The 27,853-nt window shown below is 40.6% G+C and overlaps 1 protein-coding gene across 2 annotated transcripts in view; it reads right to left on the bottom strand.

Annotated features, from left to right (window-relative positions):
* Nucleotides 1-2,109: 2,109 nt before the first annotated feature.
* pitrm1 (pitrilysin metallopeptidase 1) overlaps nucleotides 2,110-27,853 on the bottom strand; it is a 52,594-nt gene continuing 26,850 nt past the window's right edge. For both annotated transcript variants that reach the window (XM_080212481.1, XM_080212489.1), the window contains exons 17-27: nucleotides 27,686-27,806; nucleotides 23,593-23,669; nucleotides 22,151-22,316; nucleotides 18,860-18,960; nucleotides 16,261-16,390; nucleotides 14,420-14,491; nucleotides 11,520-11,632; nucleotides 10,169-10,294; nucleotides 5,456-5,601; nucleotides 4,587-4,689; nucleotides 2,110-3,039 (exon numbers count right to left, since the gene is read on the bottom strand). In XM_080212481.1, the coding sequence (XP_080068607.1) occupies nucleotides 2,946-3,039; nucleotides 4,587-4,689; nucleotides 5,456-5,601; nucleotides 10,169-10,294; nucleotides 11,520-11,632; nucleotides 14,420-14,491; nucleotides 16,261-16,390; nucleotides 18,860-18,960; nucleotides 22,151-22,316; nucleotides 23,593-23,669; nucleotides 27,686-27,806 (1,249 nt within the window). In that variant the 3' untranslated portion in view covers nucleotides 2,110-2,945. The remainder of the gene's footprint in view (nucleotides 3,040-4,586; nucleotides 4,690-5,455; nucleotides 5,602-10,168; nucleotides 10,295-11,519; nucleotides 11,633-14,419; nucleotides 14,492-16,260; nucleotides 16,391-18,859; nucleotides 18,961-22,150; nucleotides 22,317-23,592; nucleotides 23,670-27,685; nucleotides 27,807-27,853) is intronic.

The following is a 27,853-nucleotide window of genomic DNA, read 5'->3' as shown; positions in this document are numbered from 1 at the left end:
CTGTTATTCCTACCAAAGTGAATTACCTCACACTTCTCCGCATTAAACTCCATCCGCCACCTCTCGGCCCAGCTCTGCAACCTGTCTAAGTCTTCCTGCAAACTATGACACCCTTCATCACTATCTACCACACCTCCGACTTTGGTGTCATCAGCAAACTTACTAATCCACCCAACTATACCCTCATCCAGATCATTAATAAAAATTACAAACAGCAGTGGCCCCAAAACAGATCCCTGAGGCACACCACTCGAAACCGAACTCCATGATGAATATTTACCATCAACCACCACCCTCTGTCTCCTATCCGCTAGCCAATTCCTGATCCAATACCCTAGATCACCCCCAATCCCATACATCTGCATTTTCTGCAGAAGCCTACCATGGTGAACCTTATCAAACGCCTTACTAAAATCCATATACACCACGTCCACTGCCTTACCCCCATCCACCTCTTTGGTCACTTTCTCAAAAAACTCAATAAGGTTAGTAAGGCATGACCTACCCGCCACAAAACCATGCTATCTCCAATCAATTCTTTACTCTCCAAATAACTATAAATCCTATCCCAAATAATTTTTTCTAAAACCTTGCCTTTTCTAAAACACATGCTGACATGGAGAGAAATTGCAAAACTCCACACAGTGACCAAGACTGGAATTGAACCGGAATCCCTGGCGCTGAGGCTGCAGAGATAAGCACTGTGCCACCCAACAACATTGTATGACTGGCCAGTATCTCCTCTCTCCTTTCTTCCTCCCCTCCCCTTGTAGCAGTGACATAAAGTTGCCCAATCAAATACTGTTAGTCCCACAGGAAATGATAGCCCTTGCATTTTAATTTTCCACTGTGGATTGTATGGGGACAATTTTCAGCTATGTGGTTGTAAGGGGATGCCACTTAAAAAGCAGCATGATAATATGCCTTGACTTGGCAAAGATGCAGGAGGATGTTGGGATGACGCTTGCAGTTGATGCATTATTCCAAAATGTACGAATGATTCATTTCTATTAGTCTCGGATGGACTATCTTTCTTCACCCACTGAACATGCATACTGCTGAACAGAAATGTTTCTGTAAATATAGTGTATTAGGAACCAATGTTTAGCTTCCCCCGATGGACATGTTCCCTAACAAGCGAAGGCAAATCTCTCATACTACTTCATGGAAATCGCCAGTTGTTGTTTATTCTTCACAAAATGCTGGTAGTTTACGAACGTGCTTTTTGTTTTATTTCAGTTAAACTTCCGCTGATCGGGTTATCAAGTGGGGGGTGGGGGGGTGGGGGGGGGGGGTTGGGGGGAAGGAAAGCAGGATCACAATCAGCCATGATCTCATGGGATGGTAAAACAGTCTTGAAGGGTTGAGATTAAAGGCTCAAATGGTAATAATTAGATGATGCTAGGTCATGATTATGTGATGGTCACTTTTTCCATGGAGGCTTTGAGAATGTCCTTGCCATGCTTCCTCTGGCCTCCTGAGAAGAGTACTTGTTACAGGAGTCTCAAATCAGGATTTAAGATGTACAAAACTAAGGGGTCTGGACAGAGTGGATGGAAAGGGCCTATTTAGCAGAAGTCAGTGACAAGGGGGCAGAGATTTAAAGTGATTTGTAGAATAATTAGAGGTGGGATGAAGAATGATTTTTTCAACTCATTTGAGAGGTATTTTGATGCACACCTGACAGTATCGTATCCTGCAGGATTGTGGGATAAGGCTGGATGGTTCATTTTACATGCTGCAAACATAATATGCTATAATCTTCCTATAATTTCTACATGACTGAGGGGTAAAAAGTGGGAAAATTGCTTACACTTGCTGTATTCTAAGTAACCACTGGGATCAGTAACTTCTGGTAACGATTCCACTGTTGCCATTTAAACTCCTTTCATTTATTTTTCATTTCCCTCATGCATTGTATCATCATCCCTATTGTCAGCCAAGTCTGTCTACCTTCTATCCCATCATCAACTTTCCCTTTTTGTTTGCTGCCTTTGAACTTGCTTCACACCTAGAAACATCAGAATTGGAAAACAAAATCAAGTGAAATAAAATTATTTAACCTGAAACATGATCTGTTTCTCTCGCCAAGAATACTGCCAGACCTGATTAGTATTTCCAGTATCTTCTGTTTTTATTTCTGATTTCCAGCATCTGTGTTGGAGTATACAAACTTGGTCACCAGCTGATAGTGGGCACGATGGGATCAATGTAAACGCAATGCACTGAGAATGCTGACCACGGTTAAGCATCCATGTAGTTGTATGAAAGAAATCTCACTGCAACTCAAGGCTACTAAATACAAGAGCAAAGCATTGTTCAGCAGCTTTTATCCTTATGGCCCATTGTGTAAAAGTTTTAACTTGGATCAGTAAAAATCCAGATAAAGGTTCTAAAACGCAAGTTTTGGTGATCACCAATTTGAATGGTTCATGCAGACCAGCTGTCTCATCGGAAACTGTATGCCTTATACAAAATGTTTCAGCAACTCCTCCGGTGTCAAAATCTATTTAAACAGATACATATTGTGCATATATGTTTACAAGTGAGCGTGTGTTTCTTGCAATGGACATGGTACAAAATTAACTTTTCACATCATAATTGCAGAAGAAAAAGTATCAGCATGATTTTCTTTTCAAAACCACATGTAAAATATACTCCCTATATTGCTTCAAGCGTTGGGCACCAATGTTTGGTCAAACATGGAATCCATATTTACTCTGGTACTGTACTATTGAGGTAACAAGGATTTTCTACTTAAATTGTCTCAATCAGAAAAGTATTGCGCTAGTTTTCAGATCATGGAACACTCCAACTTCTCCTGCTCCAGCATCAGGACATGGAGACATTAACATTATGGCTGAATCTATCCTGATTCTGCCTTTAGCATTATTTCAGAGGAATGGGAGGTTAACATCCTTCATATTAGCTCCCTCTTTGGAGTATTATCTCTGCACCCAAGTTGGATCTCTGGTGATACATTCATTTTCAGGTCCTAAAATTGCAGCTCCCCACGTGCTGTGTCCAACTGACAAATACCTGATGTATTAAAAACAAAAACCCATTAGAGACAGAAACATCAATTCAAGTTATCTCTATTAACAGCATTAGGAAAAAGATTTCTTAGGTTAAAAATCACAGTACATCGTCGTTACCAAGATTCTGGACTCCCTCATTCTCAAGGTTTTTTCAGATAGAAACAGAGACATAACTTCAATCCAGGTCTGCCCCTTTAAGAATTCATTTTGAAACAAGTGGTTTGCTTGCTTAATTCTTCTGATCAAAGGAGTTGGAAGCAGGGAATCCTAAACATTGCTGCACACGTGTCATCCAAAGATGTGCAGATTAGGTTAATTGGCTAAGCTAAATTCCCCCTAGCATTAGGGGGATTTACAGGGTAAACACATGGATTACGTGAATAGGGCCAGGATGGGATTGTTGTCGGTGCAGGCTTGATGGGCCGAATTGCCTCGTTCTGCGCTGTAGGGATTCTATGAAGTTGTAGCAGGGCTGAATGAGAATGGAGAGACAAAGCTGTGATTCAGATTTTTCTCCCACAGGAGAAGCACTAGCATTTTGTTTCATAAACGCCATACTTACTTTGCTTGTAGTTTGCAGGGAAAACTTCCGCTTCCTGCAGCAGATCCCACTGCAAGGTAGCAGTCAGCGCTTCCAGGGTGGCCAGTGATCAGGGGATGTGGGTGTTGCTAACCCATTCCTAATTGCCCTCGATCAGAGTGGCCTGCCACATCATTTCAGGGGATACTTAACACTCAACCACATTGCCGTGGCTCTGGAGTCACATGTAGGCCAGACCAAGTCAGGGTGGCATTTTCTTCCCTCATGTACATTAGTGAACCAGTTGGTTTTTTTAAAAACAATAACTGGCAATGGTCACATGGTCATTCAGATTTCTAAATCTAGATTCTTTAATGGAATTCAAATCTCATCACCTGCCGAATCCCCAGAACATTACTCTGGGATACTGGTCCACAGACAATACCATTATGCCACTGCTTCACCGGATGATGCAGCCATCTCTGATAACGCCTGGCTCCTTGACTCTACGCACCCCTCCACCCTCCCAAACTCAACACTCTCTTCCCCCCAACGTCTTTTGCACCCATCTTGCTGACTCATTTGCCACTTCAATTTCCCCCCATTTTCCATCCCATCTCAGGCTCTCCTTTCGTTCTCCCCCCTCCCTGCACTAACTGCTTGTGGACATGCTTATAACCCGTTTCATCTCAACCTTTCTCAGCTCTAATGAAAGATCAATACTTGAAGCATTAACTTTGTTTTCCTCTCTATCAGGTACACTTGATCTTACTGACTAGGTGAAGCATTTTCTGTTTTTATTTCAGAGTTCTAACATCTATAGCATTTTACTTTTGTATAAGCTGAATCAAAAGCTCCACTCCAGTGAACCCATCAAAACAAATCTACACAAAATCTGCTTGAATTGACTTTTGGAACACAAGTCTTCCAGGTTGTTCAACATCTGTCCCAGAAAGGTGGTCACATTTGAACACAGTTTTGTGCCTGTCCTTATATCTTGGGATGGCTTTTATTTGGAAAATACTCACTTGTTAGCTGTTCTGACCAAACTATCATGATCAACAGCAAAAAGCTGCTCCCTGTGTTCCTGCTTCATTTCATCTGAAACACTGTATAAAAAACGGTCCAACCCTGTTGATCAAAGCAGAATTGGTGTCAAAATTGAATACATTTTCAGCTGCCAAAAGCCCTTTTTGCTAATGTGATTGCTTCTCATGTTTGCTAAAAATGTTTCTGGTAATTTAAAGATATATTCTTCAGAAGCATTCATCCAAATTTGGCAACTGTTTCCCATTTTCCTATTCACTAACTATGAAGAGGAATTGTACCTACACTTAATTCTATGATGTACACACTGTGGAAGCAAAAGCTCTCTCGGGAGCCTGACCTACGACAGACACATTGTACTTGAGGGCTTTGTTAGAAGCACTGAGGGCACAACCTCAGGTAAAGGGACGATCCTTTAAAACAGAGATGAGAAGGAATTTCTTCAGCCAGAGAGTGGTGAGTCAGTGGAACTCTTTGCCACAGAAGGCTGTGGAGACCAGGTCACTGAGTGTCTTTAAGACAGAGATAAATACGTTCTTGATTAATAAGGGGATCAGGGGTTATGGAGAAAAGGCAGCACAATATGGACGAGAAAAATATCAGCCATGATTGAATGGCGGAGCAGACTTGGGCCAAATGGCCTAATTCTGCTCCTATGTCTTACAGCAAATGTGTAGTAGTATCAGTTTTTAGGCAACTTTTATTAACACATTCCTGTCTCCAAATTCAAAATGACCATTTCAGCTTAAGAGAAGCTCCTCATTATAGTCAACGTGATTGCTGTTCCACTTCTCTCCACATCCCCAAATATCTGCAATTTACAACATTTAAGGTAACAATTCATCTTTACCTTTGTCTGATGGAGCTACAGGAGCATCCACAGTTGAAAATACAGACAGTTTAGCTTCATCAATATCTTCTTGTGTAAACTTTCCTGCTTTCGCCCATTCCACACTCCTCCGGAATGCAGATATCGTGTCAATAGAATTTGGATCCCTAGAAGATTTCATTCAGGAAGAATAAATCAATGTATTCATAATGCATTTTAACAATTGCTTCTATTTCTCATAATGCTTCATATCCTTTAACCAAACAGTACATTACTTCATTGATAAAATGCTAAACGCATCACACGTAGACAATTTGTAGTTTTAGATGTTCTTACATGCAAAAGTAAGATGACCAGGAACTTGTGGCATTTGAAGGCTGAAGTACAGATTTAGAAGATAGAATATAATGTAACCTGCCATTGCAAATTGTATTTCATAACTAGAATATTGTACTCAAATTAGCAGTACCAAAAAATAGATAAGGATATGTGAATCAGGAGCAGAAGTAGGCTTCTTGGCCCATCAAGCCTGCTCTGACATTCAATAAAATCATGGCTGACCTGATTATAACTTCAAACCCACATTCATGCCTACCCCCCGATAACCTTTCATGCCTCTGCTTATCAAGAATCTACCGAGTTCTGCCTTAAAAACATTCAACAACTCTGCTTCCAATGCCTTTTGAGGAAGATAATTCAAAAGACTGACGATTTTCAGAAAAAATTCTCCCTGTATGTCTCAAATGGGTGACCCCTTTTTAAATACTGAAGCCCTAGTTCTAGATTCTCCAAGAGGAAACATCCTTTTTACATCCATCCTGTCAAGACCCCCAGGATCTTATATTTTCAGTCAAGTCATTTCCTACTCTTGTAAACTCCTGTGGATGCAGTCTAGCCTGTCCAACCTTTCTTTATAAGGCACTTCCCTATTCCAGGTATTAGTCAAGTGAACCTTGTCAGGTATACTTCCAATGCACTTTCATCCTTCCTTAAATAAGGAAATCAATTCTGTATGCCATACTCCAGATGTGGTCTCACAGTGCTCTGGAGAACTGATGCATAACTTCCCTACCTCTGAATTAAATTCCCCTCACAATAAATGATTGCCTTCTATTTTATTAGCTTTCCTAATTACTTTCTGTACCTGCATACTAACCTTTTGTGATTCATGCACTTGGACACCCAAATCCTTCTGCACTTCAGAGCTCTGCAAAATCTAACCGTTTAGATAATATGCTTGCTTATTATTCTTCCTGCCAAAATGGATAATTTCATATTTTTTCATGTAATACTCCATCTGCCAGATCTTTGCCTACTCACTTAGCATATCTATATCCCTTTGTCACCTCATATCCTCTTCACAACTTACGTTTCTACCTATGTCATCTGCAAATTTAACAACCATATCGTACGTCCCATCATCTAAGTCATTTACATAACACGTCATGCATTCTGGAAATCTAACGGCAGTACATCCACCAGTTCCTCTTTATCCACAGCACAGGTGGAATTTTACGAGAAAAATTTTAAGTGTCCAGCCAGGGGAAAACAGGAGAATTTCAGATCTGGGTGATCTGATTTATAGGCGAGTCTTTACTCCCAATCTTATGCATGAAATAATGGGCTGGACTGTTTCCAGCCACGAGATGCAGTTTACAGGGCTTAATTCACCAACCAGCTTGCCCTAGTAGCAGAGAGATATTGTGCTGGTACAGACCTCTATGGCATGGAAATATCACCCCCACTGCCCAGACTGATCACATCCCCTTCTCCCCACCGATGGCATGCAGAATAGCAGCACCCCCTCCCCCGTCTGCCGACTGCATGCAGAGCGGCAGTGGGTGCCCTCTCTCCCCAATCAGACCGCCCCCTTCCGTCCCCGTCCCTGTAGACTAAGTCCATACGCACCCTGCCTTGTGGGCAATGCTAAGGTGGACAGTGTCATGGTACCAGGCTGGCACTGAATAAGGGGCATCTCCTAAGGAGATCTCAACGGCATCTAGTTCTACAGGCGAGGCCAACACAACTGCTCCCCATTCGTGGGGACCATCAGTCTTCTTCATTGCAGGGAACCTCTCCCGGTGAGTCTACAAAGGCAAGCGAGTCCAGACGATTGAGCACCAGATGCGCTAATCACATGTTAATAAGAATTAAAATAAATTTACATAATATATTCAGTCTTTTGCCAGAAATGGGCGAAAGGCTGATTGCGCTGGAAATCCAACACCTGTAAGATTGCAAAAGCAGAGAAATCGGACACGATCCTGATTTCTCGGCTATCACGTGATTTTAATGGCTCATCCTGCGCGATGGGAGGGGCAAGCCGGTAAAATTGTGGCCCACATTATTTCTTCACAGAACTCCAAAAAATTGGTTAAACATGATGTCCCTTTCACAAAACCTTGTCGACTCTACCTGATTTGTTGAATTTTTCTAAGTGCACTATTATTAACGATTTACATAATAGCTTCTAACATTTTCCCAATGACAGAGGACTTAGTTAACTTCAGGGCATTGGGGAGAGTTACAGAACAAAGAGATCTAGGGGTACATGTTCATAGCTCCTTAAAAGTGGAGTGACAGGTGGACAGAGTGGTCAAGAAGGCATTCGGCATGCTTGGTTTCATCGGTCAGAACACTGAATACAGGAGTTGGAATGTCGTGTTGAAGTTGTACAAGACATTGGTAAGGCCACACTTGAAATACTGTGTGCAATTCTGGTCACCCTATTACAGAAAGGATATTATTAAACTAGAAAGAGTGCAGAAAAGATTTGCTAGGATGCTACCAAGACTTGATGGATTGTGTTATAAAGAAAGGTTGGATAGAGTGGGACTTTTTTTTCTGGAGACTAGGAGGCAGAGAGGTGATCTTACAGAGGTTATAAGATAATGAAGGGCATAGATCAGAAAGATAGTCATTAACTTTTCCCAAAGGTAGGGGAGTATAAAATTAGAGGGCATAGGTTTAAGGTGAGAGGGGAGAGACAGTAAAGTGTCCTGAGGGACAATTTTTTTCACAGAGGGTGGGAAGTGTCTGAAACAAGCTGCCAGATGTAGTTGTAGAGGCAGGTACAATTTTGTCTTTTAAAAAGCATCCAATTAGTTACATGGATACTATGGGTATAGGGGGATATGGGCCAAATGCAGGCAATTGGGATTAGCTTAGGGGTTTTAAAAAAATGGTGGCATGGGCAAATTGGGCCAAAGGGCCAGTTTCCATACTATAAACCTCTATGACTCTATGACAGAGGTTAAGCTAACTGGCCTGTAGTTTCCTGCTTTCTGTCTCCCTACCTTCATGAATAAATACATTTGTTATTTTAAAACATAAAGGGCAAATCTAGGGAACTTTGCAAGATAAAAATTAATGCATCAACTATCTCAGCAGCAGTTTAAGACCCTAGGATGAAATCCGAAAACGTTTAACTTCTGGATTCAAATCAGTTCTAATCCCATAAAATTAAACTTGTGCACTGCTGTAAAATTTCAATTTCCCCAGGCCAGCCACATTTTTATTTGGCAGTTTCAGCAATGGTGAAGTTATTTGTATATTGTGATTCATTTCATTACTCTATTATCCCAAAATACTAACAGAAAATAAATCAATTTGACTTATAATACCTGACACCACTGCTTTCACTTACGTTTCCATTGTTTTCTAATATTATTTTGTTTCCATTATAAACTTAGTTTTATACAATCTAGTCTACAGGGCAATCCTCCCAGTACACCTTTGGAGTTGGGAGCTAGACTAAGGGCACTCAGGTTTGGTAATAGTAGGTGCACAGGCAAGAGGGAGTTTCCCCAAGTGCAGCATACTCACTTGAGTGGACACTGTAACCAATTCTGTGCATTTTGTTCAATTTAGATTTTAACTATTTCACCTTAATTTCTGTATTAATAATTGAAATATGAGAAATAATTAGCCCAGTTTGACCAACTGGCTTTTCACCCACTTGAGTGCATTTCATACGACCAAGTGAATATTTTGATGATTTATAATGTATCAGGTACATGTGCTTCAAGGTAAGGTCTACATAGCATGGGATGGGCACGTTTTAAATTCTTGAGGTTCAGACTTTTGTTTAAAGAAACATTTTACTTAGTATGGATCTCACTAATTTGATACTTGTATCAATTTGTAAAGGACAAATTAATACTTCATTTAGGAATGGAAAATTACTCCAGGTAATGCTAACAACGGGGGTGATCTGTCCCATTCTTTATGAAGTTTTTTTAGTATCACAAGTAGGTTTACATTAACATTGCAATTAAATTATTGTGAAAATTCCCTAGTCGCCACACTCTGGCACCTGTTCAGGGACACTGAGAGGGAGTGTAACATGGCCAATGCGCCAACCTGAACATCTTTGGACTGTGGGAGGAAACCACAGCACCAGCAGATATGGGGAGAATGTGCAAACTCCACACAATCATTTGAGGCTGGAATTGAACTCGGGTCCCTGGAGCTGTGATGCAGCAGTGCTAATCACTGTGCCACCACTGTGGACTTCAATGGTTCTAAGTTAATTTCACACTTTCAAAATGCAACAGGGAACAGATCAAAATTTTTGTCAATACTCAACAGGTCAATTTGTAGTTAAAAATGTGAAGAGGGATTATGTACCTTTTAAAAAAAAAGGTTTTGAACAGCTGATAAAAGTTTGGAGAAGGACTTTTTATCTTTATGTTTCCTACTCATCAAATTGTCAATTGCAATTGATGTATGTACCTGTAAGAATAGAAAGTAAACAGGCCACTGTGGCTTAGTTTGACTCCTCCTCCATATGCACCACCTTTCTCTCGAATTTCCCGATGCAGGAACTTAGACGTCAATAGTCGTGCAAGAACATGAAGACTATAAATAAAAAATAGTTAATAGCACATGAATTCAAATGCAAATGCAAAATAGTGGCCAACAACACCCAATCAAGAATATACTATTCACGGGGTGCTTACTCACAAAGACTGAAAATAATGGAGATACTCTGGTACAGCTAATTTGTATATTAATCAGCATCCTGTAGCAAGAAGTAGTAGGATCCTAATTTGCACTTTTTTCCCCCTTCCTTGCCCCTGGCCTCTAATGGAATAAGTTAGGTCATCAGAAATCCCCAGGGGACCTGACAGGACACAATAGGTAGGTTCAAGAGTGCATTTCTGGATAAAGAAGGGATTACGTGTATGGTTAGAAGACAGGTTTGGTGAAGTTGATTTTTGAACAAACCTTTTTCTTCTGTTCTTAGATCCTCAGACATAACAGAAGTGATGGTGGCAACCAGCTCCATTTGGAAATGCACATTAGAGTTTCCCTCATCTGACTTATTTATCATCACCATTAAAATCTATTAGTCTAGGCAGGATAGAACAACTCAAAAAAGTCATAAATTTCTATTTGTGTGTTTCTAATTTTTCTCCTAAAGGACTGATTCATGTTGGGATACAGCTGTTTAAGAATATCAACCTGTCATACTTTGCATGATGTCCATTCTCCAAGTCGATAGCAATCTGGTTGGTTCTATTCTTCTCCCAAGTCTAATCTAATTTTACATTCCTATCGTCTGGTTGATATTGGTCAATTCAGCAGGAATTGGTCCAGAGATTTCCATGTCATCAGATGGAGAATTCAGAGGGTGAATATATCTCAGAAGCCACCAGGAGGTGGTGTTGTTCATTTTACTCTCAACCCAGGAAGTACTCAAACCATGGTGTGGGGGGGGGGTGCTAATGTTAATTTCACTCCCTACCCCAAAATAACTAGTTGACTTCCAAAACCCTAGGAGAACTGATGTTGTTAATTTCAACCCTTTTGCTGAACATACTAATTTACTTACTGAACCAGAAGGAGCTGATGCTAACATTATTCTCTTCCCTGAGTGTATCAGAGTTTGGTAGCTTGCGTTCAGTGGAAAGCTTTAGGGATTTCTTTTCAGAGATATTGTACAGGCACAAGACCAAACATTTATTTTTCATCTCTTTCGCTATGCCTTGGTCCTTAATTTATTCCATATTCAAAACTAATTATGAAACTACTGTTTGAAGTTTAAGACAAATGGATGCTATCTCATTTCAATGCAATGTACCTGGTAAAGTCTGGATTTGTGTAGGGAACAGTGCGAACGCACTCACTCACATAATTCACAGGGAAGGGAAGCTGGAAATGTGTCTTCATTTGACAAGCTTTGAAAGTGGGTTCCTAAGAGAGAAGAAAAGCAATATAGCTTTAAACATTCACGAATGTGAATAAGAACATAAGAAATAGGAGCAGGAGTAGGCCATCCAGCCCTTCGAGCCTGCCCCGCCATTCAATAAGATCATGGCTGATCTGTTGTGTCTCAGTTCCACATTCCCGCCCTCTCCCCATAACCCTTAATCCCCTCTCTTATCAAAAACCCATCAACCCGCGTCTTAAAAATATTTAGCGAGGCAGCCTCCACCACCTCAACGGGCAGAGAATTCCAGAGATTCACCACCCTTTGAGTGAAGAAGTTCCTCCTCAACTCTGTTCTAAACCGCCCCCCCTTTACCTTGAAGCTGTGCCCCCTAGTCCTACTGTCCTTTCTGAGCGGGAAGAGCCTCTCCACCTCTATCCTATCCATCCCATCAAAGTGGGACTCGAGCATTTCGCTGACAAACAACTACATCATCCATCATTTTTATTCTATGGAAAATGTGTCAGAAGAAAGCACACAAAATAAAAATATCACATTTTCAAGACCAGTTTTCTACTGGGCTAGATCTTCAAGTATCAATTTAACTTACGAATTAGGAGCAGGAGAAGATTACTCGGCCCTTTGAGCCTGCTTCACCATTCAATAAGATAATGGTTGATCTGATTGAAACTTCAATGCTACATTCCTGTCTAATCCCAATAACCTTTCATCCTCTTGTTAATCAACAATCATAGAATCCCTACAGTGCAGGAGGCCACCATTTGGCCCATCAAACTTGCACCGACTCTGCGACAACAATCCTACCCACACTCTATCCCCATAACACATTTACCTCAATAATCCGCATGACCTAAACATCTTGGGACATTAAGGGGCAATTTAGCATGGCCAGTCTATGGAGGTTGACAAATAGGAAGCACAGAGTGGGAATAAACAGGTCCTTTCCAGAGTGGCAGGCAGTGACTAGTGGGGTATCACAGGGTTCACTGCTGCAACCCCAACTATTCACAATATGCATTAACGATTTGAACTAAAGAATTGAATGGTATATGTCCAAATTTGCAGACGGACCCAAGCTGGATGGCAGCGTGTGCTACGAGAAGGATGCTAAGAGGCTGCAGGGTGACTTGGACAGGCTGACTGAGTGGATGAATACTTGTGGATATATATAAGGTTATATATAGATATTAGATATATGTGGACATACATGAGGTTGTTTGATATACATGTGGATATGAAGTTCACTTTGATGGCAAAAACAGGAAGATTATTATCTGAATGGTGGCAGTTTTGGAAAAGGGGAAGTGGAACAGTCACTGAAGGTTGGCGTGCAGGTACAGCAGTTGGTGAAGAAAGCTAATGGCGTGTTGGCCTTCATTGTGAGAGAATTTGAGCATAGGAGTAATGATGGTTTGCTGCAGTTATACAGGGCCTTGGTGAGACCACACCTTCAGTATTGTGTGCAGTTTTGGTCTCCTGGTCATAGAAAGGACATTCTTGATATTGAGGGAGTCCAGCGAAGGTTCACCAGACTGATTCCTGAAATGGCAGAACTGACATATGAAGAGAGACTGGATCAACTGGGTTTGTACTCACTGGAATTTAGAAAAATAAGGGGGATCTCATCAAAACATAAAATTCTGATGGGACTGGACAGGTTTGATATGGGAAGACTGTTCCCAAAGTTGGGGAAGTCCAGAATTAAGGGTAAGCCATTCAGGACTGAGATGAGGAAGAACTTCTTCAAAGTTGTGAACCTGTGGAATTCTCTACCACAGAAAGCTGTTGGGGCCAGATTGATAGATATGTTCAAGAGGGAGCTGGACTCAGAGGGTGGTGAGTGATTGGAATCGGCTGCTGTCGGTGGTGGTAGAGGCGAACTTGCTGGGGTCTTTTAAAAGACTTCTGGATGAGTACATGGGATTTAATGGGATTGGGAGTTACAGATAGTTCTACGGCCTGGTAGGTATGGATATGATTGGCGCAACTTGTGGGCCGAAGGGCCTGTTTGTGCTGTAGTGTTCTATGTTTAAACCTGCAATTCTTTGGCATGTGGGAGGAAACTGGAGCGCCTGGAGGAAAACCATGCAGACATGGGATGAACGTCACCTAAGGCCAAAATTGAACCCTGGCACTATGAGGCAGCAGTGCTAACCACTGTGTCACCATGTCACTTCTATAGCAAAATCTTAAACTTGGCACTGCAACGAAGATCTGTATTGCACTCAGCAAACAGGCAGTGAAGCCTTCTGCCATAGTATGGATAATCTAGAATACTTATCAAAAGTGGCAGGCCATTTCCACTGGCCTCAGCTGAAGCTTGATTAATGCTACCACCTCCATTGCACATATATTACTGTTATATAGACTGTATTTATACAAAATTTTCCATCATTCTTTTGTTGTGGTTTTATAATACATGCGAAGTTATAGATTAAAAAACTTTCAAGCAAACATGTGTCTAATTCTGGATTAGTTCACGTGCCAATATTAAAAAAGTACCTATTTTGTCTTCCACTGATCACCTTTGTACAGCATTCTAATACAGATCAATTTCATTAAAAATTAATGCAATTCAGTAAGTTAACTGTGCTTGATACTCCCCTTCATCTTGAGTTGGAATGTAATCAGTTTTCCCAATAATAAATTAGTAAAAATACTTGGTAATTTCTACTGAAAGATAGGTAGATAATGGTTTGAAACCTCAGAATAATCCATGACATTCTGCATCAAATTCACACATGGGCATAGATCAACTTTCTCAGAAAGTTCATTAGGTATTCTGATTATCAATACTATATTACTCTTACAAACACTAGCTTTTTAGTAGCTCGTGGGCCTCCAGATACTTCACCCCCAGCTTCTTCAGGATTGAGTGGTTTCTGTAATTAGATAAATAAAGTTTAATCAAAATTTAATTTTTCGAATTGAACTCTGAAATAGACACATGCTGGCTACAGGTTGGAGAATGTGTATACTTTACAAGCCTGGTGATAAATCGCTACTTGAGAAAGAATGGAGTTCGACGTTCAAATACAAGTTAATCGAAAATTCTATAGAATCAATTCACCAGTAGTGTTTAAATAAAACACCAGTGAAGACACTGTTAAATTCACAAACTGTGAAATGAACTAATAAGTTTAACAGAGGACTGTTCTCTGAATTAGACCATTCAGCGGACTTGTACGTACAAAGTCCATCGATTGCATTAGCGGTGATGTTAGTCTGCCATTTGTAGTCAATGCTCACTTCTCAATAATTAAGACCTGATTACAAACATAATAATACTTTAGCTGGGTGGTTTTTACACCTTTTTGGTTCTACACTCAATGTTGATCCACTAACTTGATTAGAATTGCAATTGTTGATCTGGGATTAAAATCTCTCTGCTGGGTTCAAGAATGAAAATTGGATTGTAGCACACACGATGGTTCCAGAAAGTCATGAGGATCCTCATCATGGAGCCATTCCAATATTTGCAGCAGCCTCCAACCTCCTGCCAAGAGGCTGTGTCTGATTCTCCAGTTTCCACCCACAGTCCGAAAGACGTGCTGGTTCGGTGGATTGGCCATGTTACCCAAACAGGTGCCAGAGTGTGACGATGAGGGGATTTTCACAGTAGCTTACATTAACACTGCAATGGCAAATTTATTTCAAATTGAAATAAACTCATGCTGACTGCAGATTGGACAATGTGTATATTTTGCAAGCCAATAGAACCAGTGTCTTCACTAGGATTTTATTTAAACACTACTGATGAATTGGTTCTATTAAGTTTTAGATTTTTTTAAAAAAATGTAGAATTCCATTCTTTCCCAAGTACTGATTTATCACCAGGTTTGTAAAGTATACACATTCTCCAATTTGTAGTCAGCATATGTTTATTTCAAAGTTCAGTTTGAAATAAATTTACCATTGCAATGTTAATGTAAGTGTACTTGTGACACTATTAAAATTAAACTTAAAATAGTTCTTAATTAATGCCTTACTTCTCTTCCCACATTCTGTTGATTCCAGGGTAACTTGCCAGAGACAGGGTATCATATTGGGGAGTTGAGCTGACAGGATTTTGTGCCACTCTCCTGATCTTCCAACTCCCAAACACATCTTCATGGGGCCAGTAAAATTACGCCTAATGTCACCACATTCTTAGCCACCATGGGTGGCCGGACATTGTGAATGCACATTAAATTGAATAATAGGGGTTTCTACAAAGTTACAATCTTGATACATTAGAAGCGCCACTGTCTATTAAAATGAAAGAGCCATTTGGTGAACAAATGGGAATTATCCTCCAGACTCTTTCATTTGGCAAAGTACACAAAACACAAAAAAATTTTGAAATACTTTGTGGGCTATGCAAGAAGATGGCATTTCATATTGATTTTTTCCTCTGCAAGAACTGATAGGCAATTGAGATGTTGGCTAATCAAGTGTGAGTAATCAAGGAGATGAGTGTATCAATGCACATTCCCAAATGAAACGAATAAGCGAGTTATTGGACTTCACTATCAAAACATAGAACTAGAAGGCACAAATAAACATTCAAGTCATAAGCTAACCTAAAATCCCTCTCCCACCATACAAGTCAGTACATTATTCTAACGTAGAACCCAGAGCTGATAGACTTTTAATAGCTTTAATACAGTACCTCAGTAATATTTGAACGGACAAGTTTCTTGTCTTTCTTTTTCTTTCCAAATCCAGGAATATTTCTAATAAATTTTTCAACTTCCTTTGATGCTTCTGGAAGTGCTTGAGGAGTAGCATTCACTGCACATCTTATAACAAGACAATATCAGCCATTGAAATATTGACAATAATCTCTTACCCATATAAAAATACACTCAATGTGAATTAACATGATTAAAACAACTAGGAAATCCTGGCGGGGACTTTCTGAAACTCACAGCCCTGCCTGGTCTTTGGTGCTTTTAAAAGTAACATTCACTACCAGTCCAGAAACAAGATAAACTTCTTTACAGGACAGATTTTTAAAAAATATAATCTGAGAAAGAATACATCATGCATGTACATTCCCCCAAAACTCCCTCCCTAATTGTCAATAGTTTTGGAAAAAATAAAATATCTACAGGATAACCCACATTTTCAGTGCTATTACAACTGTGAACTAATTGTGTGGTTCAAATTGTTGTGATTTTTATTCTCAGTCATTATGGCACAGAAAGAGGCCAGTCAGCCCATTTATTTTATGATGGCTCTCCGTACAGGAATTCATTCACTCCCATTCCACTCCTACACCCTACAACCCTCCAAGTTCATGTTCTCAAGTGCTCATCCAATTTCCTTTTGAAATTAATTGTCACTGCTTCCACTACCTACTAAGAGTAGGGATAAATTGGGCACTTGCAAGTTTGTAAGATGTAAGAAAGTAACTTGTCAAGAAGAGGAACAGAATCTGCAAAAGGAATTTAGATAGGTTAAGAGAATGGTCAAGGGGAAATCTAGGTGCCCTGGTGCACGAATCACAAAGTTAGTATGTCGGTAAAGTAATTGATCAAGGAGGCAAATTAAATGTTTGGTAAGGGATGGTTAGCTAAGAGGAAGCAGAAAGTATGGATAAATTTGTCATTTTCAGGTTATTAAGATGTAGGAAAGTTTATTGTACGGTGAATTGTGCATAAAAATAGGAAAGCATTACTATAACTGTACAAGGCCTTGGCGAGACTACATCTGGAATACTACGTGTAGTTTTGATTGCTTTACTTTTGAAAGGATATGATTGCATTGGCAGTTCCGAGAAGGTTCCTTCAAAGGATTCCTGAAGGGATGAGCTTATGAATAAAGGTTGAAAAGGTTGGGAATGTGAGATGATCTTATTGAAATATACAAGGTACTAAAAGGACTCGACAGGTTGGATGATGAGAGGATGTTTTCCTGGACCTAGAACTCAGGGATACAGCTTAAAAATTAGTGGTCTCCCGTTTAAGACTGAGATGGATAGATTTTTTTGAGGGCCATTTTAGTCTGTAGTATTCTCTTCCTCCAGCAGGAGAGGCTGGTCACTGGATATGTCCAATTCTGATCAAAGTGGAGTTTTGTTGGATAAAAGTATCAAGTGGGGCAGACAGGAAAGACTACAATCAAATCAGCCACAATTTTATTGAGTAGTACAGCAGACTCAAAGTGCTGAATGGCTACTCGTAACTTCTGTGTTCTTGTAGCTCAAGTCCCTCATCACTGAAACCATTTTGGTAAATCTCCTAAGTGCTGTCTCAAAGTCATAAGAACATAAGAACATAAGAAATAGGAGCAGGAGTAGGCCATCTAGCCCTTCGAGCCTGCCCCGCCATTCAATAAGATCATGGCTGATCTGTTGTGGCTCAGTTCCACTTTCCCGCCCTCTCCCCATAACCCTTAATCCCCTCTCTTATCAAGAACCCATCAACCCGCTTCTTAAAAATATTTAGCGAGGCAGCCTCCACCACTTCAACGGGCAGAGAATTCCAGAGATTCACCACCCTTTGAGTGAAGAAGTTCCTCCTCAACTCCGTTCTAAACCGCCTCCCCTTTATCTTGAGGCTGTGCCCCCTAGTCCTACTGTCTTTTTTGAGCGGGAAGAGTCTCTCCACCTCTATCCTATCCATCCCATCTTCAATTGCTAGTGTGATGACCAGGATTAGATGTATTGCTCTAGTTGTGGTCTAACCAGAGCTTTATACAGGTTCAGGATAATTTCATCTGCTTATTTCTAAACTCCCTACTGTGCTGCCCAATCCACACTCGCTCTGTGTCCGTCCCTCAGGGTTTGGCACCATCTCGACATCTCACTGGGTCTGTTTGCCCAAAAGCAGGCAACCGGGTGAGTATCTTTTCTTCAGATGTCAATTAAAAACAGATATTCACAGATGGACCGTGTCATCAGAATCCATTTTATTCTCGTTGCTAATGTCATGATGCATGCTACAGACTTCGCCAGAAATAGAAAAGGTATTTATTAACAAGGAAAAACAAATACAGAGGCTCTCAGCCTTGTGGCTGTCTCAGTCCTTGTATGTCTCCTACATGTCTCCTAGATGTAGCCTACCCAAGAGATAGCTCATCCTTTGGGGTGATTACCCACTCAGTCCCCATTGGTCCCTCAAGTCAGCTGACCCCCTTCCATCATGTTGTCCTTAAAGGGACAATTGCCACAGCATCAGACACTGTCTATCAGAACGACCCAGGGAATGGCAAATTTAAAGTTAACTATGCTTCATTTCATGTGTTTTTAAATATTAGAAACTTACCTCATATTCTCATTGCTCAATAAGTGCATTTTTATTCGAGGCAGCTTGCGGAGAACAGTCAAGAGTTCTGGCTTTTCTGCAATTCTTTTCATGTGTTGCACCTTTGGGGGAAGAATATTTTTCACATGGTCAAGATTTTTAGGAAACCTCTCACTAATCAAGAAGTGTTTCTGGAAATTCCCAATTTATTATTTGTATATAGGGCAAGAAAGGAAGGGTTTGAAAAAATATTGGCAAGTGCAATTAAGGAAAATCCAAGTATGTTTTATAAGTATGAGGAGGAAAGAGTAAAACAGCACATGTAAAGGTGCACTCCACTTACAGAATACTTCGTGTTTGTTTTCAAAAAACAGAAGGACAAATCAAGCATTATAGTTAAGGAGTGGCGTTACATAGGGAACAGCACAGGGTCCCTTGTTGTTTGCAGCCTAAGTTAATGATCTCGACATGAATAAGGAGATATCAATAAATTTGCAGGTAATAAAAATTTGTGGTGTGGTAAATAGCGAGGAGGAAACCCTTACAGGACGACAGATGGGCTAGTTAGATGGGCAGGAGTGTCAAATGGAATTTAACCCTGAAAAGTGTGAAGTGAAGCATTTTGGGAGTATACAGTGAATGGTCAGACCCCAGGAAGTACAAAGGATCAGAGAGACCTTGGTGTGCATGCCCTTAGATGTCTGAAGACAGCAGGACTGGTAGATAAGGTGGTTAAAGAGGCATATAGGATACTTGCCTTTATTAACCAAGGCATTGAATACAAGAGCAGGGTTGTGAAGGAGCTGTGTAAAACGTTGGTTAGGCCATGGCTGGAGTATTATGTACAGTTCTGGTTGACACTATAAAAAATGATTGCACTGCTGAAGGTGTACAGAGGAGTTTCAGCAGGATGGTGCCTGGGCTGGAGCGTTTCAGCTATCAAGAGATACTGGATAGGCTGGTGACGTTTTCTTGGAGAAGGGGAGGTGGCCATTTGGCATGTTGAACCCACACCAGCTCTCTGCAAAAGTAATTGATCTGACTTCTTTCCCCACGATCTTGAAAATTAAGGTGCTTAGCCTTCCTTTGAAAATCAGGATCGAATCTGCCTCCACCATCCTCTCAGGCATGCATTCCTGATTCTAACCGCTCTCTACGTAAAAATGTTTCCTTATAGTAGCTTTAGTACTTCACCAAATATGTTAGATTGATGTTCTGTCGTTGTCCACCCTTGCACCAAAGGGAAAAATTTCACCCTATCTGCAGTATCTAAACGCCTCGATCAAATCTCCACTCAGCCTTCTCTTTCCTAACGAGAACAAACCCAGCGTTTCCAATCTTTCCACATAACCCTATCCTTGTTACCACTCTTGTATATTTTGCGCCCCCTGTAAAACCCTCCGATCTTTAAGTGCAGAACCCAGAATTAGACACTACACTCCTGTTGAGGCCAAACTACTGTCATAAAAAGGTTAAATGCTATGACTAGGTCAATAAAGGAAAATATGCTCTGTATCTTCTTTACCTGTCCTCTTGCCTTCTGTGGATGGGCAGTCAAAAAAATCTGTTCTCCTACACTTCTCAGAATCTTATTTATTTTGTATTCCCTTGCACTTCTTTGTCCTCTTCAAATGTTTATCCTCACCCTTTTCTGAATTGAATTCCACTTACACTGTTCTATCTACATAACTAGTCAGAGAATCATAAAATAGTTACAGAGGAGATGTATTGGCTCGCCATGTCAGTACTGGGTCTCCATCAGAACAACTCCCTAATATTGCCTTTTCCCCATAGCACTGCAATTTTGGTCAGATAATTAGCCAATTCTCTTTCGAAGTCCTTGACTAAGTGCACCTCCACCATGCTGCCAGGTCTGTGCCTTCCACTACTGCATAAGAAAGGTTTATCTCATGGTGCTGTTGCTTTTTTTGCCAATCAACTTAAACTGGTGTACTCTGGTTCTCAATCCTTCTGTCAGCAGGAACAGTGTGGCCCTATCTACTCTTTTTAGATCCTTCACAATTTTGAACACCTCTAGCAAAGCTGCTTATAATCTTCTCAGCCCGAGCTTCTCCAATTTTTCAACTTAAATGATCCCTGGAACCACCTTTGTGAATCTTTTCTGCAACCTCTCTGCCGTCACATCCTTCCAAAAGTATGGTGCTCAGAACTGAACACAACTCCAGTTAAGGCCAAACCGGTATTTATGCAGATTTATCACAGCTTCCTTGTTTTTCTACCTCATGTTCCTATTTAAAAAGCTTAGGGCCTTCATATGCTTTATAACTCACTTTCTCAACCAGCTACCTTTAATGATTTGTACAAGTATATCCTGAAGTCACTCCACTCTTGCATCCCCTTAAGTTCACTGATATCTTCCTGCATTCTTCAGCTTTCTTTATCATCAACCTCAGGCATAACCTTTACATTCAAGTTCAAATCATTGATATATACAATAAGTGAGGGAACTAGCATTCAGCCCTGTGGAGCCTCACTGAAACAGCGTTCCAGTCACAAATACATCCAATCATTATCCTTCACTTCTTGCTGCCCAGCCAAATTTCCACATTGCTTGGCAGGACAAGGTCACCAAGCTAATTGCTTCAGCAATTATTGTTAAACAATGCCTGTGAGCTGGCTGTCAAGTTCATCAGATGGACGATGGCCACAAAATGAAAGACCATCTGTGCGGGGAATTGGCCTGTTGGCCATAACCTCCTCACTACTCATAGCTCCATCACAAGGACATCTAAAGCGAGGCATGAAGATGGCAGACATTGACACTGACAACTGGGAGACAGTTGCGACCTCTGGAGGCTGGCTATTCAAAGGGCATTGGAAGAGGTGGATACACAAATCTCAGCTGGCTGGGAAGAGTAGCTGGAGAAAACAGCGAACTATGCACCCCCTTGGCCCACTGCCTTCCTTTGCAGCAAATGTGGCAGAGATTGCCATGTCTGTGGGAAGCTCCTGAGCCACACCAGACAATGCTTAACATGGAGTTGATTACCACAACACAAACCATTGTTTTGAGGTGGAAGGCTGCCACCAGAAACAAAGTTGGCTGAGCAACAAACCTACAGGTTATTAAGCAGTTTCTGCTTGCTAAATTCACACCCAAATGTTCAGTATCATTAGGTAATAAATCTCAATACTGAAAACTTGTTAAAAATTATGATATACCATTCAAAAACAAAAAGAATAAATTGCTCTATTCCAACCAATTATTTACCAATCATGCGTTGAACAGGGAGGGGGGAAAAAGGGAATGGGGAAAGGAGGAATCACTCATTTGAATAGTTATCATTCTACCTGGCTTAGTCCATTAAACATTTCTTGCAGTCTTCCTGCTGGTGTTAGAGTATTGCCGGCTCGAACTGCCGCATATTGGTGTCCAGAATCAGGAATTCCACTGGATAGTTCCTGGGCCATCATCATGACTAACACTCTTAAATGTTCCTCATCATCAAAACGCGGACTGCAAAACGCAAGCTTGTTATTTACTCAGAAATCTTCGAATCACAGAAAGATTTTACAATTTTAAAATCTAGGTTTTAACAACAATCTTTTATGCATTAGCTTATAATTGCAGAAAAACAAATTACTGCAGATGCTGGAATGTGAAACCAAAATAGAAAACACTGGAACACCTCAGCAAGTCTGGCATCATCTGTAAGGAGAGAAAAGAGCTGACATTTCAGGTCCAGATGACACTTTGACCAAACCCTTCAGAGCCCATAATGTGCCCAGTTGTACCATTTTTCTTTGGCAAAGGATCATCTGGACTTAAGTATCAGCTCTTTTCTCTCCTTACAGATGCTGTCAGACCTGCTGAGATTTTCCAGCATTTTCTCTTTTGGTAGCTTATAATTTGACATTGTGCAAAACGAGTCCTTAAGATCTTTGATTGCATAGCATCCTAACTTAAAAATCCTAACTTAAAAAACTACTTTAGTTATTCTACCTTGCCCGAGCTTTTTATACTTTCAGCACTTGGATATATTCTACATCCAGTCAGCCCACTATGCAAATCTGCCCATCATCAGTATCTGTCAGACTACAATAAAAAAAATTAATACAATCTTCCCATCTCCACCCATTTTAAAATTACTTTCCTTCATTTTAAAGATCCACATTGAACAGAATTTCACAAAAGAAGAAGATGCACAACTTACTCTTTGGCTTCCACCAAGGCTTTTTTTGACACATAGGAATCAGAATATTTACAGTTATGCTGCAGATCAATTCATTTAACTATTCTTGTGCTTTGGGATTAGCCAATGACCAGCTCACTAAAATGCATGCTTCAGAGAATTGACAATGTGGTTAAATGGTGAAAGCATGCTTAGTTACAAAACAACTTGCATTTAGACGAGATGAGTGAAGAAATGGATCCCAGCACGAGCAACATGTCAGAAATGGTACTACAGCAGTTAACCATACTGACTCAGGAGTCTTAAAAATGTGAACCATTTACATTTCCGATATTTATGCTGAACAATACTGGCAAGTACATCATCTATTAGATCAAATGCAGTGATGAATCGATCTTTAGTGTAAGCTAATTTTTAGACCAGACACGTCAGCAGAAGAGTAAATGGTACTGGAATCGATTCAGGTACATTAAGGTTCTTCCAATAACATGACCTCTGGCTAACAACGTCAATAACATAATAACTTGGATAGCAAGCAATAGTGCAGAACCACAAAAATGCACACAAGCTTGGAACATAAGAGTGTTGATCAGGCTTCACCTGTTAAAAATGTCCATCCAGAGCTGCATCATGTCAGGCAGGTTTCTGTCCAAACACAGCGAAGTAAATAGCACTCCCTATTGTGAAGGAAAAAAATAAAGTTTGAAAAAAAAGCATATGTTTTCGATCTGCAAGAAGATATCAGCTAAAAAAAAAACAATAAAGTACTAAAACCAGTACAAGGCAGCCAAGATGACACTATAAAAACATTATGAAAAAGAAACAGAATAACAGCAGAACATTCTTCGGTTATGTCCTGAGGCAAACAATCCCTGGAAGGATTTGTCAGGAGATGATATTAAAGAGGTTACGCAAGTTGCAAAAATTAATCATTATTTTTAGTGCTGACCAAAAAATGCATTTGTGTTGCACTGGCAACACAGGTGGCCAAGCTGGCATATGGCATGCTTGCCTTCACCGGCGCAGCATCTGAGTACAACAGTTATGAAATCATGCTGCAGCTATACAAAACTTTGGTTAGGCCGCTTTTGGAGTATTATGTGCATTTCAGAAAGACGTGGAAATTTAGAGACAGCGCAAAGAAGGTTCACCAGGATGTTCCCTGGTCTTGACAGCATTGACCATGAGGAGAGGTTGAATAAACTAGGATCATTTTCACTGGAAAGGTGGACGCTGAGAGGCGATCTGATAGAGGTCTACAAAATTACGAGTGGCATAGACAGGTAGATAGTCAGAGGCTTTTTCCCAGGGTGAAAGTGTCAATTACAAGGGGGCACAGGTTCAAGGTGAGAGGGGTAAAGTTTAAGGGAGATGTGCGGGGGAAGATTTTCCACGTAGAGAGTGGTGGGTGCCTGGAACACGGTGCCAGAGGTGGTGGTGGAAGCAGGTAAATTAGCAACATGAAAGAGACATCTGGGTGGGTACGTGAATAAGGAGGGAATAGCAGCTTATGGTCCGAGTAAGGGCAGAAGTTTTTTTTTACTTTAGTTACAGCATCATGGTCGGCATGGGTTTGGAGGGCCAAAGAGCCTGTTCCTGTGTTGTATTTCTCTTTGTTTTTCTCCCAACTCCTTTTCTTCCTCTGATGAATTGATTTTGTCCCTGCAATTTTTGAGGCTATGCTCGCTATCCAAGTTAAATCACTTGCCCATATACTTCATCTGTACCTCTCAACACTTCCAAAGATTTAGATCACTTATGATTGCTGACTTCCATCCCTCCCCGCCAAGTGATAGGTATATCAGCAGATGTCATACTATACTCAAATCTCCAAGTCCAACTATACTTATATTTTTTCCAGAATGATTCTTACACATGGACGGGAGGTCATAGTCTTAGGATAAGGGATAGCAAATTTAAAACTGAATTGAGGACAAACCACTTCTCGGAAAAGGTTGTGAATCTGTGGAATTCGTTACCCCCCAAAAGTGTGGTGGATGCTGGGAGACTGAGTACATTTAAGGAGGAATTAGATGATGTTTAATTGGTAATAGGTTGAAAGGTTATGGGGCCAAGGCAGGAAAATGGGGATGAGGAGTATATCAGCCATGATCGAATGGTGAAGTGGACTCGATGAGCCAAATTAGACTGAAGGGCAAGGCTGGCAGAAGTCGGGAACCCCGGATGACTCGGGATATTGAGGCCCTGATCAAGAACAAGGAAGAGGCACATAACATGCATAGGCAGCTGAGATCAAGTGAATCACCTGAAGAGTATAGGAGGTGTAGGAGTAAAGTTAAGAGAGATATCAGGAGGGCAAAAAGGGGACATGAAATTGTTTTGGCAGATGAGGCAAAGGAGAATCCAAACAGCTTCTACAAATATATAAAAGGCAAAAGAATAACAAGAGACAGAGTAAGGCCTCTTAAGGATCAACAAGGTCATCTACGTGTGGATCCACAAGAGATGGGTGAGATCCTAAATGGATATTTCTCATCAGTATTTACTGTTGAGAAAAGCATGGATGTTAGGGAACTTGGGGAAACAAATAAATGTCTTGAGGAGTATACATACCACAGAGGAGGTGGTGCTGGAAGTCTTAAAGCGCATCAAGGCAGATAAATCCTCAGGGCCTGATGAGGTATATCCCAGGACATTGTGAGAGGCTAGGGAGGAAGTTGCAGGTCCCCTAGCCAAGATATCTGAATCATTGATAGTCACGGGTGAGGTGCCTGAAGATTGGAGATTGGCAAATGTTGTGCCTTTGTTTAAAAACAGCTGCAGGAAAAAGCCTGGGAACTACAGTCCAGTGAACCTCACATCTGTGGTGGGTAATTGTTGGAAGGTATTTTGAAATATAGGATCTACAAGCATTTAGAGATGCAAGGACTGATTAGGGACAGTCAGCATGGCTTTGTAAGTGAAAAATCATGTCTCAAATTTGATTTGAGTTTTTTGACGGGCTAACCAAGAAGGTAAATGAGGGCAGTGTAGTTGATGGTGTCTACATGGACTTTAGCAAGGCCTTTGACAAGGTACCGCAGGGTAGGTTGTTGCATAAAGTTAAATCTCACAGAATCCAGGGTGAAGTAGCTAAACGGATACAAAATTGGCTTCTTAACAGAAGCCAGAGGTGATTGTAGAGAGTAGTTTTTCAAACTGGAGGCCTGTGACCTCAGGGATCAATGCTAGGCCCACTGGTATTTGTCATTTATATTAATGATTTGGATGAGAATATAGCAGGCACGGTTAGTAAGTTTGCAGATGACACCAAGATTGGTGGCATAGTGGACAGTGAAGAAAGTTATCTCTAATTGCAATGGGATCTTGATCAATTGAGCCAGTGGGCTAACAAATGGCAGATGGAGTTTAATTTAGACAAATATGAGGTGATGCATTTTGGTAGATTGAAACAGAGCAGGACTTATTCAGATAATGGTAGGGCATTGGGGAGAGTTACAGAACAAAAAGATCTTGGGGCACATGTTGATAGCTCCTTGAAAGTGGAGTCACAGGTGGACAGAGTGGTGTAAAAGGCATTCGGCATGCTTGGTTTCATCAGTCAGAACATTGAATACAGGAGTTGGGATGTCTTGTTGAAGTTGTACAAGACATTGGTAAGGCCACACTTGGAATACTGTGTGCAATTCTGGCCATCCTTTTATAGAAAGGATATTATTAAACTAGAAAGAGTGCAGAAAAGATTTACTAAGATGCTACCGGGACTTGATGGATTGAGTTATAAGGAGAGACTGAATAGACTAGGACTTTTTTCTCTGGAGGAGTGTAAAAAGCTGAGGGGTGAACTTATAGAGGTCCACAAAATAATAAGGGGCATATACAAGGTAAATAGTCAATATCTTTTCCCAAAGGTAGGGGAATCTAAAACTAGAAGGCAGAGGTTTAAGGTGAGAGGGGAGAGATACAAAGGTGCCCAGAGGGGCAATTTTTTCACACAAAGGGTGGTGAGTGTCTAGAACACGCTGCCAGAGGTAGTAGTAGAGCTGGGTACAATTTTATCTTTTAACAAGCATTTAGACAGTGCATGGGTAGATTAGGTATAGAGGGATATGGGCCAGATGTGGGCAATTGGGGTTAGCTTCGGGGTTTCAAAAACAAAAGGGCTGCATGGACAAGTTGGGACGAAGGGCCCGTTTCCACGCTGCAAACCTCTATGAATGCCTAGTTCTGCTCCTATATCTTATGAACATACTTCAGAATACAGTGCCCAAAATTAGCAGTATAATCAATTACGAACATACAATAACCATTCTTTGCCTTATAATCGATGTAGCTCTCTTTAAATGGATTCAATCTCCCTTATGCTCAACATTTGATCACAAGTCACATCTTATTTTACAACCAAACTCTCTCAAGATATCTATGGACTTGGATATTAGGGTACAAACACCATCCCTTTCATCATTCTTTTCATAATTTATCACCTTCCTCTTGCAACTAGCCTCAAATTTCATGAGCCTCAAGGCTTCTTTAAAAGACTTATATTTTGTTCATAGCAGAGACTGACTTCATTAGGTTTGTGAGATGTTACTGCAGGTGGATATATAAAGTATTGCCTATTTATTTTAAAGGAGAGGAGAGATATTTCCTTTCAAGTACAATTGAAATATTAACCAGCTCAAGTACTGCCTTTGTCAATGATTTCTTCACTAAAATACATTAAATGCTATACCTGTTCATACATATCTAGATTATCATTATCATGGAGAATCTTGGGTGAAGCAGCCATTCCTCCAGTCTTCAGTTCAATCTGTTGATCCTGCTGTCGGTAATCAAGGTTTCCACAGCCCATTCTAAATGGAAAAAAAACATATTTTCTGAAATAAAAAGGCAGTTATTT

This window comes from Carcharhinus amblyrhynchos, chromosome 2, assembly GCF_965287045.1.
Source record: "Carcharhinus amblyrhynchos chromosome 2, sCarAmb.v2.hapA, whole genome shotgun sequence".
Lineage (NCBI taxonomy): Eukaryota > Metazoa > Chordata > Chondrichthyes > Carcharhiniformes > Carcharhinidae > Carcharhinus > Carcharhinus amblyrhynchos.
This window is presented reverse-complemented; position numbering and strand designations above follow the sequence as displayed.